The 15922-nt window shown below is 35.4% G+C and overlaps 1 protein-coding gene across 1 annotated transcript; it reads left to right on the top strand.

Annotated features, from left to right (window-relative positions):
• The first annotated feature begins 8573 nt into the window (after positions 1 to 8573).
• On the top strand, positions 8574 to 14402 carry LOC121312720 (dermatan-sulfate epimerase-like protein). Its single transcript, XM_041244421.1, has one exon. The coding sequence runs from the start codon at positions 9494 to 9496 to the stop codon at positions 13145 to 13147; it is 3654 nt and encodes a 1217-aa protein (XP_041100355.1). The 5' UTR covers positions 8574 to 9493; the 3' UTR covers positions 13148 to 14402.
• Positions 14403 to 15922: the final 1520 nt, after the last annotated feature.

The following is a 15922-nucleotide window of genomic DNA, read 5'->3' as shown; positions in this document are numbered from 1 at the left end:
TCCAGGCAACCCCTCACTAGGGCACTATTAGCTGCATGCCTTGCTGATTTAAAGTGTTGGATGCCTAAAAAAAAAAAAAAAATGTTGAATTCAGACAAAACAGGGGTTATGTTTTTGAGCAGTCAGAACCAAATAAAAAGCACTGCCTTACATGAATTAGGGTTCAGCAGCTTTTCATCAAATCTAAAACTGGAAATGAGGAATTTGGGGGTCACTTTTGAGCCAAATTTATAATTCGAGTCTCATATTAAAAAAAATAAAAAAATAAAAAAAAAAAGATTAAAGTTTCATTTTATCATTTGAGGAATATAACCAAACATAGATCCATTATCTTTGCACCTGACTCTGAAAAGCTAATGCATGCCTTTGTTTCATCCAGAATAGATTATTGTAATGCTCTGTTTACTGGTATCCCTAGGCATGGGTGTCTCGTTTGCAGGATCGCAGGATGTGGGGCTGTTGGTTGTTCAGAGTGTGAATAAAGATGGTGCGAGAGGGCTTTCTCTTGTAAAGCCCCAATGTTGTGGAATGCTCTACTATCTTCAGTCAAAAAAGCAGGGAATCTTTCTACTTTTAAAACAGCATTTAAAACCCATTTTTATAAAATTGCTTTTTTTTTTACCATATTTTTTGCACTGACTGTGTATCGTTTTAGACTTTTTAACTAATTTATAGGACTTTGTCTTTTATATTTTGTATAACATTGTTAAATGTTGTAAAGTGCCTTGAGGTCCTTGTGATGAAAGTCACTATATAAATGTAAATAAAATAAAACACACCCAGACGTGGGTTATTACTCACATAAGAAATAATAGAATTACTACCATTTACAAGTCAGGAAATAAGTTACAAAAAACAGAGTTGAAAAAAATTCAGGAAATGCCATACCAGTCATAACTCAACTGCATCCAGACTAGACTTTTAGCAGAGATAATGAGATGTGATGGGCAGTGCAGTGGTAAAAATATTCATTTTAAAACCTTAGCAACAATATCTTTAACAAGGAAATGTTCCACTAAACAATGATGAGGGGAACAGTGAAAATCTTTTAGAAATCTTTATCAACACAAGGACAAGGTCAATGAAAAAATAATGACCAGGTATCCCTATCAAGGATGTAAATAACACATCACAGGTATTGGTATAATTATTAAGCATGACACCATGATCTACAGTAACTCCACAGCATGCAGAATATATCATAAACGCTCATGGAAAGTGTCTCAACCTCTGGTGGGCAGTTTCCAAGATATAGCTTTCAGTAGCTCGCCTATCAGGTGAAAAAACTGTGATCTACATTAAAAGTATGTGGATTAAATTGCTGCAATAAAAATCAAAACAAAGATTAATGAAATTGGGGGAAGCAGTTGCCAAAATATAACCTTCAATAGCTCAGCTAAGCAGGTGTCAGTAGCACAAGCTACACTCACAGTTTATAGAATAACTTCTTGTTACTAGGCAAAGTTTAATCAAATTTTGGCAAATTATTAGCCTAGACAAGCTAATTAGAGGCCAAAACTAATGAAAAAGTAGGTCACAATGACAAAGTTTTGATACCTCCCATGCACTTGTGCTAATGAATGCCCACACAAGGTTCATCATAACAGAATGAGTGATTATATACATACAGGCGTCTCCCGAATCCCTGTCGCTGGGGAGAAGTGTAAATGGGAATTATTCTTACCTCTGCCATTTTCACTGCACTCTTTATCCTTGAATGCTGTCATGACCATCACATCTCAGCATTAAGTTATGTAGTTTGGCATTTCCTGACTTTTGTGGCTTTAAACTACACCATTAAAGTTAATTTAAATATGAGTTTTTATGAGGAAATTACTGACTTTTGTAGTTTTGAGCTTAAACCATAGCTATTTTTTAACAAAGTTTTTTTTGTAATGAATAGCTACTCAGGGTTAAATATATAGTACACACATATGGATTCCCCATGGCTTGTTCTGTGCCAGTACCACATGTATCACACTGTGAAGGCTAGAGTAAGGGCAGATATACCCCACATCAAGCAACTTCATGGCAACCCTGTACATTAATATATTAAAAATATATTTAAAAAGCAGGGAACTACAAAGTATAATTCCCTGCTGCAGTGTTATTAGTAAGTAATTATTCTCAAACACTGTATATATAATGCTGCATCTATGCACAATGTTTAAAAAAAATAAAAATAAAATAAGCACACAAATGATTCAGAAATGAATACAGTAAAAGCAACACAATGTTACAAATTAAGATATGAATTAATAAAACATATTTGCCCCTAATGTGACTCTTATTACAAATACAAACAATTAGTTTCTAAGGCATATCTATTTGTATTGTTGTTTACACTGCATTGTGTTTGACTAATGCCTACAATGTTGGATTTTTTTTCCATCATCTCTTTTGTTCTTCCCTCATGTTTCTGTTAAGGTATCATTCTGGGTACTTGTTCCTTGAGTATCATCAATAATGCAGCATTTTCACTTACATGTCTAGAAAAGTATAGCACATATCTTTCAAACATCACTTCTATGCACTTCCTTCCTTTTTTTCTTCTTGTAAATTAATTCCCAAAAGAGGTGTTCTTACACTCCAAAAGAATCTATGAGATTTACAGCTCTTATGTAGTATACATCTGAGTTTTGGGCTAGGACTATTTTTAGATACTGTATAGTTCTATACAGCTTATTTATGCTCCATCACAATTCATATCAGGAATGCTGGCACAGTCAAATCTTTTAAATCAAATTAAAAGGAATATTTGTTTCAGCTAGCTTTTTTTTGAGCTGGATTGATTGGCCAATGGCTTTTTTGAGTTTTTATTTTAAAGCGCCTGGGACGCTTCACTTGAAAAACACTATATAAAAGAATATTGTATTGTATTGGACTTAAACATGAAATACCTTGAGACGGATGCCAATGCAGCTTATGCAAATATGTTGGCATAATAGAGTGCCAACTTTCTAATTATATACAGTTTGTCATGAAACCAGCTTTTAAAATTAAAATCTACCGAGGAACCTCTATTGTTCTGCCCAAAACTAATTTTCATAGCCATTAAATCTGTTTCTTCTAAAAGCATGGAACTATCGGGCTGCATTGTAGTGCGGTTCAGCAACAGTCGTTCCTCTGCCTAGGCTGTGGGAACATACCATGTACTGTACTCTGTAATTTATAGACCGCATTATAAGACTATAAACATGTCTAAAATGAAGAATACAGAAGGTTGATTTTCTCACATTAGTTTAATGGTTCAAAAAAATTATATCAAGCTCTGGAGTCAAGGGCCCATCCTAGAAAGCCTCCACCTGGACACCTCATTCGTCTGACCAGTGAAACTGGTTTAAAAGATGTGTCTTATTATTTCTCTTGTGTGCTTAAGCTAGTGCTTAAACCTTACAGTCGATACCGTTGGAAATACTTATGTGCTAACCTGATTACTCAAGGTATTTCATTTAAAAATTCTTGTGTTGTCACTGCTGTTTGAGTGGATATCAAAATTTGACCATACTGATGAGATGAGTTACTGGTGCTGATCAAGCTAGATAAGGCATTCATCGCCTTTTGTAATGTGCAGAAAGGTTGGCTCTAGAGAGTGAGAAGATTTTGCTATTTTCCACTCATTCCACTACAGGACCAGAACAATGCCTGGTAGACAGAAATGATAGAAAAGTGAGTGGATTTATATACCTATCTCTTCTCAAGGATAGAGCTCAAAGGCAGAAAATAATAGTTATTATGCATAGAAACCAAAGCCAGTCAAACATGTCATGAAATTAAAGAATTGCTGCGCTGCATATTGAACCTATTCTGTATTTAGTAAGTCTCTTGGTCCCCCCTTAAAGATTGTAGTTGCTTTAATCATAATCTTTTTGAATTGCAACATAACAGCAACAGCATTATAGATGTAATCTGCTGTCTTTAAAACCAGATTTGAAAGAATATTATGTTTAAGCCCTTTGAAGTATGCACAGCAAAGGGTTGAGTTTTGACAGTGTTAAATTAAAGCTCAGATATGGTGCCAAAATACATGGAAGAACTATTCTTTATGTGACTTATTCTGCATACAGATTAATCTCTTTCTATAATGATTCACAAATATCAAACACACATGCACAGATATTTTACTGGTAAATCAATCTCAGTTACATAGGTGAGCAGGAGGATGATGGGAAATATAGTTCTGAGAGGTCCATGTGAAGCCATCTTGAAGCAGGGAATGCAATTTAAAAGGTTAAAAAAGTGGTACAAATGTAAAAAATTTAATTCAATTAAAACAATACACACACCTTACATAAACAGTTGTAGTAACACATAGGAACATGTAACACAATAAAATAAAAAGGTCCTTATGTACCCTTAAATTGGAAACAGTTGAAATATGTACATTATTCAAACAGCCAAGTTCCAGCAACACAGATTAGCAATGTTAAATACCACAATATCCGAAAAGTACTGTGTTAAACTTGTACCGTACTTAAATCCCCCTTTTCTAAAGTATTGACTTCATTTGTGCTAGGCTGCTTTTTACAACACCCTTAAAAATTGTAAAATGTATCTTAAAGAGTGAGTAACGGGGCTCTGAAAAATATAGCATTACACGTCCCCACCTGTTGCTATGACTGTTTAAATAACTTACCTGTATTTTTTCTTTTTATTGTTAACATCCTGACAACATTTTACACTTATAACTTTACAGTCTGTTTCAAAGCTCTTTCTAAATTGACCACTCTAATGCATGGATAGCCTAAGGATTATTGCCCACAGGTGACACAGTAATAATGATCCATGGTACGGCACAGAAAGGCCAGAGCACTTGTTATGTTTTTGTTTTTTTTATCGCTTTTCCTGCAGTGATTTTGTGAAGAGATCTCAAACCCCAGTGCACTAGAGCGGTCATTTTGAAAAGAGCTTTGAAACATACTGTACTTTAAAGTTCTAAGTGTAACAAGTTGTAAGGATGTTAAGAATGAAAGAAAAACTGACAGGCATGTTATTTAAACAGTTGTAGCAACACGTGGGGACGTGTAATGCTATATTGCTAGGAACCTGGTTACTTACTCTTTAAGGTCTATACTTTACACAGCATCCCTCACATGCATACATTAGGCAGCATCAATCAAACAACACAAGCAGACAGGATACAAAGATAGTAGTGACCAAGAATAATGACACAGGTTGTACTCGTCATGTTATTGTTTCCAACCTGCAGGAATAAAGTTAACATCTCCAGAATCAGATTTTGCTTGTAGAGCAGAGCAAGGTAATTATTAACTCCAATCACTGCCAGTAGTAGCAAATGTACTGTTACTAAAGTGATATGATTGCAGATTGTGCATCATGTATTATGACAACAAACTGCATTAAGAGAAAGTGACACGTAATTGTATTCCACAATTCACCCTAGCATTCTCACTTAGAAAAGAGGAATTGTGCCCATTAAGTGGGGGATTATGGGAAATACTAGACTGTATGTTCAAAGAAGCCATGTGTTAATTAAAGTCTAATGTCCCAAGTGAGTCTGTAAGTCATTTTGTTTCCTGTTTTAGAATCAGCTAACGTGCATCTGGCTAACAAAGGCATCAGCTGTTTCTTTATACCCTCCCTTTCACAATATATGACAGACTATTGGTTTTAATGACCCTGCTATATGCACAAATGTGTATTGAATGAGTGCAACAAACAGCAGATAGTTCAAAATAAATGAATATGCACTGTTTACCAAGTGCATTACAGACATTTTTAATGTCATTTAAATTTAAGATGTATTCACGGGAATGAAACAGTTTCCAGCACACATACTTCATTCATTTAAAATAGGCGTTGTGTGTGATTTGTATGTTTCTGAATTGTTTAGCAACAGGGAAGAACAGGGTTTTCTGTATTACTTTCACACAGTCTTTAATTATTCTTCACAGAACAACAGATGCTATGCATGACATGACATGAGTGGCAATTTGTGAAATGGGAACCTGTTGTGATGCCTCTTATTTGTCATGGATCCCATCATGTAGGTTGAAGTGAAAAAAACAAACAAAAAAAAAAAACAAAGACACATAGTTGCAGTTTAAAAAAATAAACTGATTTACATTGGATTGACTTTCATCATATTTCCTCTTGCCTCTTTATAAAAGAACAAGATCAGTAAATAATACATTAAAAACACAATGGCAGTGATTTTTTTTTTCTGTTTCAATACACCCCATGAATTGTTACAACTGGAATCAAAACCATCATCAGCTTGCAAACTGTTTTCCTGTCATTAATACAAACTAATTTGGTGTACAATAAAAGCATACAAGCTTGTTACTTCACTCGAAGATAGAGAAGTGATTGGCAATTCTGTAGCAACTGTCTCAGGAAACATATAACCACACTCTAAAACCTGTTTTGTTTGTTTAGTTTAGTTGTGGGTTTGGGCTATTTTGTGCATGCAACAATTTCAGACATGCAACAATTTTTTTTTTTTTTTTTTTTTTTTTTTTGTAGCATGCAACAAGTAGAATCGTGTACAGCCATCTGTGGAATTCTCCAATTAGCATGCTACTGTGTATTTCTGTCATTAGAAAATAAGAAGTGAGCACGGCAGTGGTAGCAGCAACGGAGGTTAGACATGTTTGCAAATTGGGATCGAGGTCTTATTAAAAAATTTAAATAAACTTCCAATCAGTGAGTGAACCATGTTTTTGTTAGGCCAAACAATTGGTTAACTAAAATTTAAAGGCACTTTTAGCAAGTGTACTCATTCTGCAGCATAAAGGAACACAACAAGAAATAATACAAACAGATGAATTAGTTGAAATAGAAGTTACTTATTTATTTATTTTGAAAGATATGTTTTTTTTTATGTTTTTCAGGAATTACATGAATTAAAAATCAGTATTAATTTTTTTTGTGTGTTTTTTTTTTTTTTTAAATGGAAGCTTATACATTGAGTCAAATGTAGTAACAGAGTTTTGATCAAACCACAATGTATGCTGCTCACGTTGTGATACTGGAGCCTGTTTTAGACACAGAGGCCTTTATTTAAGGCTGTTCACAATGACAAGGACCCACCTTGGACAAGCATAACGCAGTCTATTCAAAGATGTTCCTTCATGCCAAAAAAAACAACAGAACTCTGCTGGTGACTAAACGGAAATATTTGCATTTATTAAACATTTTAAGCAAAAGAACCATGAATAACGGACATTAATCTCAAGGTACTGCTCTCTAATAAGGATCATAATGCAATTATAAGGTCTTTAAACTATTTTTATTTGATTGCTGATGAGTATTAGTTTTAAATGTATTTTAAGAACACAGCACAATATTCTGAATGTTACTACACTTGGGTGCTCTTACTGGAGGATTTTAATTTTTTTAATCCCTCATAACTTTCAGAAAACATTGACGTTTGCAAGCAGTAAGCCACTCCACATCGGGTATTACCGTGAATTAGGAACCTTTAAAAGTGCCATGGCTTTGCTTCAGGTATCATTATAAACCAAGCTCTTTAACTTTGTGACATGTCTTTTTTTAAAAGCTAAAGCAAATTAAAGTTAACATAGAACAAATAACAGGTACTGAATGATAAAGACCAGACATCACTGTTGCTGAATGGGAATTATTATCCCAGTTCAAGTTGTATATCCTGCTAATCATCACATTCTAGATCACAGTCATTAAACTCCATTTAATATATCAAAAACCATGACAGGATGCAGGTTTTTTTTTTTTTTTTTTTTTTTTTTTAAATAAAGTATGTCTTGTGTGTGTTGCAAATAATTGTTATGAAAATCAACAGTGCATTTTTTCAGATTAAAAAAAAAAAAAAAAAAAAAACATACGGCAGACAATGATCATAATTCACAAAGGATGAAAATTACTTTTATTCCAGACTGATAACAAAACTATAATATCAGATTGGAGGAGCAGCAAAACGCTGGTCAGACCAGGCTAGGAGTCGGTAAACTGGTCAGACCAGCTAATAGCTGGGAGATGCTGGTCAGAGCAGCAGAAGCTGGTAAACTGGTCAGATCAGCTTAAGCTGTTCCAAAACACAACCCTAGCTGGTGACCATCCACAGCAGCTTGAGCTTATCATTGCTAATTTCTCTTTATGACAGAATCTAACAAACACTGTTTAAAAATGTAACTTATAAAATTACTTAATAGCGCCCTCTAAAGACTAAATAATATATTTTCTGTTAAAACACAATGTTTAACAATAATAATAATAATAATAATAATAATAATAATAATAATAATAATAATAATAATAATAATAAAAGTCCAATATACAAAATACATTATGTACAAGAAGGCTACATCTTGTATCAGACATAGTTAATTTAAAAATGTATAATAATAATAATAATAATAATAATAATAATAATAATAATAATAATAATAATAATAATAATAATAATAATCTACATTAAAACCAAAAATATTGCTAAAAAAAAAAAAATGTGTTACGGCTTGCACTTAAATGAAAGAAATTGTATTGGCAGACTGAACTTCCTTTTGAGTTTCTTTTTTTTTTTTTTTTTTTTCCTAGCGGAAGTTAAATAAAGTTGTAGAATGGCATGAAACCCTGTCGGAAAATCATTCTTAACTGGAATGTGAAATGTCTGGAAACAGAGCAAGATATCAGCACCGCAGATGTTCTGTTTTGTTCAAGGTCTGCAGTGTTTTACCTCAGGAGAAAGCGTCGGATCTCTGTGATTGGATTGGACACGGCTTGACAGATGTTTGTGCAGGAGGAAATGTTTTAGCAGGAGAGATCAGATCAATAGTTTGTTGCTGGCAGGGAGAGATGTGAGGAGATTTCCCCCTTATATCTCCACGAACAACGAAGAAAGAAGTCGGGGCGTGACTATAAACTTTGGAATATACACATGAAACGGAATGGTATTATTACCAAAACGAACGAAGTCTACACAAATTCTGGAATGGTTTTAAATGGTACTGTTTTCAGCCTGACCGTAGTTCTGCAAACTCTGGGTATTGTCATCGCATTACACCACATTATCTTTATTTGAAAAAACGTAAGTCATAATATAATTCTGATACAAATGCTGTTTTATTCATTTATTGATTTTACCGAGAGTCCATATTAAAATTATATTTATTTGCATAGGAGACCTGACGACATCCGACTAAACACGTTATTCTTAGTCATATTATTAGCTGTGGTAGTTTTCAAGACTGCCACTTATCACGTCGCTGTATTATGCTTGTCAGTAACTAACATACCAACAATGTCATAACCAGACTGCTCCTGTTTACTTAATTTAAATTTTGCAGCAGGTCGACTACAGTAGTTTTAGATATTATCGTCGTTATAGCCCTAAACATCGTTGATACACCTGGAAGATATTCATAGTAAAATCCCTGTAGAGGTTTCTAAATGGACATTTACTTGGCTACATAGCTATTCAAGAATCAGAAAAAAAAAAAAAAAAAAAAAAAAAAAAAAAAAAAAAAAAGAAAAAATAAATAAAGCTGCTGTTATGCGCATCATCATCATGGCTCCGTGCTGTATGGGGAGGGCGGCAATTTTGTTTTCAGTTTTGACACTGGGAGCTGCCTTTTCAGGCGTTTTCAATTCTTCATACAAGGATGCATTTACTGACTATCTGGATCTGTCACAACAACAAAAACTGAATTATTATAATACAAACACACATCAGACCAGTGATGTTTTAAACTTGCATCCAAATTTATTTTTTGACGCAGGAGAAGTACAAGGCTTAAGGCAAAAATCTAGCACTACACACATCCATATTTTTAAAATTATCAGGAATGCAGTGATGGCCATGCTTTCCACACCACAGCTGTATCTTCCTCCAGTAAAGCATGAAGACTTCAGTGCAAAGTGGAATGAAATATATGGGAACAATTTGCCACCTCTTGCTTTTTATTGCCTTCTTTGCCCAGGGGACACTGCTGCTTTTCAATTTGCTGTGGAATTTATGGACAGAATGGCAGCATATCCAGACTGGGGGGTCACTACTGCACCAAACGACGAGGTACCCATCGCTCACTCTTTAACTGGGTTTGCAACAGCTTTTGATTTTCTTTATGCCTCACTGACCACTAGCCGTAAAGACACCTATCTAAAGAAAATCAGGGCTGTAACGAAAGAGATTTATGAGTTTTCCAAAATCCGAGGTTGGGGAAAACAGTTATTGCAAAATCATCAAGCCACCAATATTTTAGCAATACTTACAGGTGCGTTAGTGACTGGAGGCCATGATGCTCCAGAAACAATGCTTTGGAAACAAGCTGCTGTCAATTGTATGGAAAAAACGATGTTTCTGTTAAATCATGTTGTAGATGGTTCCTTGGATGAAGGGGTGGCCTACGGCAGCTACACAGCCAAATCAATTACCCAGTATGTATTTCTAGCAAAGCGCCACTTTAGTATAGACAACACGGAGAACAACTGGCTGAAACAGCATTTCTGGTTTTATTATGCCACGCTGCTGCCTGGATTTCAAAGGACCGTTGGCATAGCTGACTCTAACTACAACTGGTTTTATGGTCCGGAAAGCCAGTTGGTTTTCTTGGACACCTTTGTGCTAAAAAACGGTACTGGAAACTGGCTGGCACAGCAGATCAGAAAGCATCGGCCCAAAGATGGACCCATGGGAGAGTCATCATCACACAGATTAACCACTCTTCATACTGAGTATATCTGGTACAATGCACAACTAACCCCACAGCATCCCTATGGCTTTGGGACATCTAAAATGCATATTTTCTCAAACTGGGGGGTTGTAACTTATGGAGCTGGAATGCCGAACAGTCAAGGGAATACTTTTGTGTCTTTTAAGTCTGGAAAACTAGGAGGCCGTGCAATTTATGATATAGTTCACCTTAAACCATATTCATGGATTGATGGATGGAAAAGCTTTAATCCTGGACATGAGCAACCAGATCAAAATTCATTTACATTTGCCCCCAATGGCCAAGTTTTTGTATCCGAGGCTCTTTATGGACCAAAATATAGCTTTTTAAACAATGTGTTACTGTTTGCCCCATCCCCTACAAGTCAGTGTAATGAACCATGGGAGGGGCAGCTTGGGGAGTGTGAAAAGTGGCTCAGATGGATGGATGACAAAGTTGGAGAGGCAGCTGGAGAGGTTATTGCAGCTTCTCACCACAAAGACATGATGTTTGTAAGTGGTGAAGCGGTATCTGCGTACTCCTCAGCAATGAAATTAAAAAGTGTCTATCGCGCTCTGCTTCTTCTAAACTCCCAGACACTACTCGTTATAGATCACATTGAGAGGCAGAAGGATTCTCCAGTTAACTGGGTTAGTGCCTTCTTTCACAATCTTGACATTGATTTTAAATATGTCCCTTATAGGTTTATGGACAGATTCAACGGTGCCCTAATGGATGTATGGGATGCTCACTACAAAATGTTTTGGTTTGACCGTCATGGCAACAGCCCTGTTGCTAGGATACAAGAAGCTGAGCAGGCTGCTGAATTTAAGACGCGATGGACACAATTTGTTAATGTAACATTTCAAATGGATAGCACAGTTACAAGAATGGCCTATATATTCCACGGACCTTATGTTAAATTATCAAATTGTAGATTTATTGATGACAGCAAACAAGGGCTGAGGTTGGCTGTGAACATTAACAATACTGAGAAAATTGTGTCAGTTGTGACAAACTATCAAGACATTAGCGCACGATTTAGTTACCTCGGATTTGGAGGTTATGCCCAAGTAGAAGACTTACATCATGTTACAAGGTTTGGTTTAGGGACAGATGTTGTGCTAAAGCAAAGCACAGTTAATACAACTATATTCCATTTTGGGTTAACAGTGAATTTAATTGCAGGAGTGATCTTGTGTGTCGCCATTGGATTTATGGCCTTACAACGTAGGTTTTATAGTTGCTTCAATAAATTTTTGCGTTGTGCTCTAATTACAGTTATTATCCTGTGGATTACAGAGCTGTTGTTTGTATCAACATATTGTAACCAACCCCTCTGTGGAGTGAAGTGGATAAAGGCCTCAACAGATACTGATGCAAAACAGTCTTATTCACAGTTTTTCTATTTGCCAACTGTTGTAATTACATCACTTCCTGGTTCTGGAGCAGAAATGTTAAAGCACCTGTTTTACAACAGCTCTGATTTTATTTATATAAGAATCCCTACTGAGCATATGGACATTCCTGAGACAGAATTTGAATTTGACTCATTTGTGGATGCTTGTGAGTGGACAAAATCTGATGTTAAGAGTGGCCGTTTTAAAATGATACAGGGCTGGTTTCATTCTATTTGCCATAACACAAAACTGCACCTGCAAAATATTCAGTTGAACGAGGTAAGAGGAAGTAGACTTTCTCAGAGAACCACTGTTGTCAAAGATAAGAGTAAAAAGATACGAAGAAAGGAGCCTTTGGCTGAACACAGAAGCAGGGTGAAAAGAAGTCTGGACCGGGATGCAGAGTATATTAGAGAACTGAGAAGGCATCTTTCTGCTCATCAAAGTGCCCGTGTTGTAGTTAGTTTAAATAGTGGAAGCTGGACTTTGAAGCTTCCTTTTATTCAGGAAGTTATAGGGCCCTCTACAAAGGCCTTATATGTTATAAGAGACCCCCGTGCATGGATTTATTTAATGCTGTATAACAGCAAACCAAGTCTTTATTCTTTAAGAAATATTCACCAACATTTATCTATGGCCTTTAAAGAGGAAGACAACAATGACAAATGCAACTCTAATTCAAGATATGCCCCTGAATATGAGTCATTGCGCAGACTATTGTCCAGCTCAGAATCTAATGCAGTTTCATTGTTAGCTCACTTGTGGCTCGCTAACACAGCTGCATCTCTTCGAATAAACCAGGACTTATCAACCGTGAATTATCTCCTGATAAAGTTTGAAGATATTGTGCAGTTTCCACAAGAAACAGCAGAGGAGATTCATGTTTTTCTGGGTGTTCCTTTAGCTCCTGCTCGTTTAAATGAAATCATTTTCACTACTTCAACAAACTTGTTCAACCTCCCCTATGAAGGGGACATATCACCCACTAACATAAACATTTGGAAACAAAACATGCCCAGAAAGGATATCAGAGTAATTGAAGACATATGTTGGTCTGTTATGAATCAGTTGGGGTATGCAAAGTTTACCAATTAATTGCTGCAGGTCAGCTGTTTTTTGCACTAATTAACTTAATTTAAGTAAAGTACAACTATAACCACTTGTTAAAGTGGAAAGGGATAACAAACTTTAACTGATACTGAAAAACAGTTTGTTGGGTTCATGTTTACTGTATGTTAGTTGATTAACTCCTGATGTAAAACAGTGTATTGTGTAAGGGACAAAGTAATATTTTATATACAAATAACACTGTTTTGGGCATAGGCTAGTCACCTTATGTCTGTTAAAGATATAGGGAATAGGTTCATGTGGTGCATATGGTTTTAAGTTTTAATTTAAAAAAAATAAAAATAATAATTAAAACGTGGACGTTATTTTTACTGTAAAGTTGGAATATGATGTAAAATATTGGTGCATTTTTTAAAACATATTTTAACAAGTGGACAGAAAATCAGAGCAGAGTATACAAGTGTTTGTATGTGTTTAAGGGTTACTGATTGGTTACTGATTGTTCTTTAACTTTGAATATTTTGGTATTTAATTTCATTTTTTACATTATTCAGGATCTGCAAATATTTCAAATGAAACACTAGATATTAAACATGTTGCATCCCTGTACCTTTACTGTAGGTCACATGGTCTGATTTCTGCGAGACAGTAGGAGTGAGTTTGAACTACAATGTATGAAGCAATTGGGTTCCACAGCAGCAGCATTTTAACTATAGCATTGGCTTTGAAATATTTGCATATTCCTAAGCAAAAAAAAAACAAAATGTCTTGATGGGACCAGTGATACTATTGCAGGGTTTGTCAACCTTTTTTGAATATAGTCACACCTTCCATACAATAGCGACAGTTATAAATTGAATATCAGAAATTAGCCAAATACAGAGACGTATTCACACAAATTCCAGTACATATTATCCTGTGTATAGATGTCATTCCAATGCCCAATAATCTAAACAAAAAAAAAAAAGTACTTTTTGTAAAATGTCTTTCTTTAAATTTTCATGACCTTTACACTAGTTTCTCAGAAGAACATATTACCAAAATTGTTATAATCGTAAAAACACAAATCCTTCTCCAGCTGCAATTTTGTTTTCAATAATAGTCTAACCACAACACAGCACCTGTAGACCTACACACACTATTCAGGGACTGTGGCAGTTGATTTTGGACTGAACCATTATTCAAAGGCTGTAGCAGTGATTTGGACTGAACCATTTCACCCCAGGGAAGGAGTGATACAAGTTTGTGTTTTACAAAAATAAAACTATTTTTCATTTTAAAGCTATTCCTGAGTACAGTCTTCTTTTGTGTGATTTAATATGTTAATATGTCATGTGTATGGTGTCTCTTATAGTGTGAGAGATGTCATTTTGCACCAGACTTACAAGCTTACAAAGTTTAGCAGCATGGTATGGCACAGGATAAGGTTTAAGATACTTTGCAGACACTGGAATGCTGACTTGTAGCATTTTTTTGCTGATTTAATGTCTCAAGTTTTCATTTGCAAAAGTCATGTCAGTCCAGGATGATTGGTCTCCAAATGACTTCAAGCTGTCATTGGCCAGAACAACACCACAGACACACTGAGGATGAGGTTCATCTGCAGTGCCAACAAAGGTATATCCAGTTTCCAAGTAACTTTCTTCATATTTCTGAACTTCAGAGAATGTCTGTGTACCGTAAGAAAAACCTTGCCGCTAGTATTATAGCTGTTACTAGGCAATGTGCCCTTTGACAAATATGAGTTACAACCAGGATCAATGAAATGTATCTTTTTTTTTTTTTTTTTTAAATACAGACACAAGTACCAAAGTAAACACAACACACACTGAAATCTGTTTTGAGTTTAGTTTCAATATGTTGTGATTGGGTGATTAGTAGTAGTAAATTTAACTAAATGATATACGCATTTAAACTGGACATCCTTACTGGTCCAAACTGGTCCAAACTCCACATTCATACAATATCTAATAAAACTGCCCCAGTAACAGTCGAAGCCCTGTAAATGTGTGTTAATGATGAACTGTATGATTAACATTACCATTACTTGTGCTGTCTAGTAAAAACAAACTTTCACTGCCACATTATCTCTGGTCATATCAGCAGTACAATGCACATGAATTGATGAGTGTCTCTGGTACACAGCAATATTCTGTGGTTCTTTCAATAGAGTTCAGTGCCCAGTACAAATTAATAATTTTATGTCACATTGTTTTAACTTGTTTTTGACATTTGTTATTTTTTATTTTTTTATTTTACTTAATGCTTACATTAAGTAAATTAAGTAAATTTCTAGTATAAGTGTTGTGACAGGAATGTGGTCTGTGGTGACGTCAGGCCAGAATGCAGGAAGCAGAACAGGCAGTACTGCAGGGCAAAAGATGCTCTCTGCGTTGTTTTTATTAAAGACCAAACAAATTAATTATTTAAACAAACACTTGCTCACAGAGCACAAAAGAAAAGGTTTAAACAAAAAATCACAAACACAAAACAACCTTTAAGGTCCGGCTGGGCAGAGGCCTTCATGGATCCTATGCTGCTACTCTCGAACACCCACCCAGAACATGGACAGCCAAGGGGTTTAACTAGCTAGTAATTATTCTATTACCCCTCTGCCACAATCTGCACAAGTTTATTAATCACTCCTGGCAGAGGATGAGCTACCACCTCGCCTCTGCCAAAATACATTTAAAATAAAAACAATAACAAAACACACAGCGTTTCGTCTTCATATATAAATACAATAAATCATATACAAAACACTAAATTGCACAGGGGCGGAGGGGGAGACCCTGTTCAAAA

Source organism: Polyodon spathula, chromosome 3 (assembly GCF_017654505.1).
Source record: "Polyodon spathula isolate WHYD16114869_AA chromosome 3, ASM1765450v1, whole genome shotgun sequence".
Taxonomy (NCBI): Eukaryota; Metazoa; Chordata; class Actinopteri; order Acipenseriformes; family Polyodontidae; genus Polyodon; species Polyodon spathula.
Note: the sequence above shows the minus strand (reverse complement) of the source record. Positions and strands in the feature narration are given on the sequence as shown.

Excerpts from the sequence above, each read along its gene's own strand:
- LOC121312720 (XM_041244421.1), top strand. The coding sequence starts at position 9,494 with ATGCGCATCATCATCATGGCTCCGTGCTGTATGGGGAGGGCGGCAATT.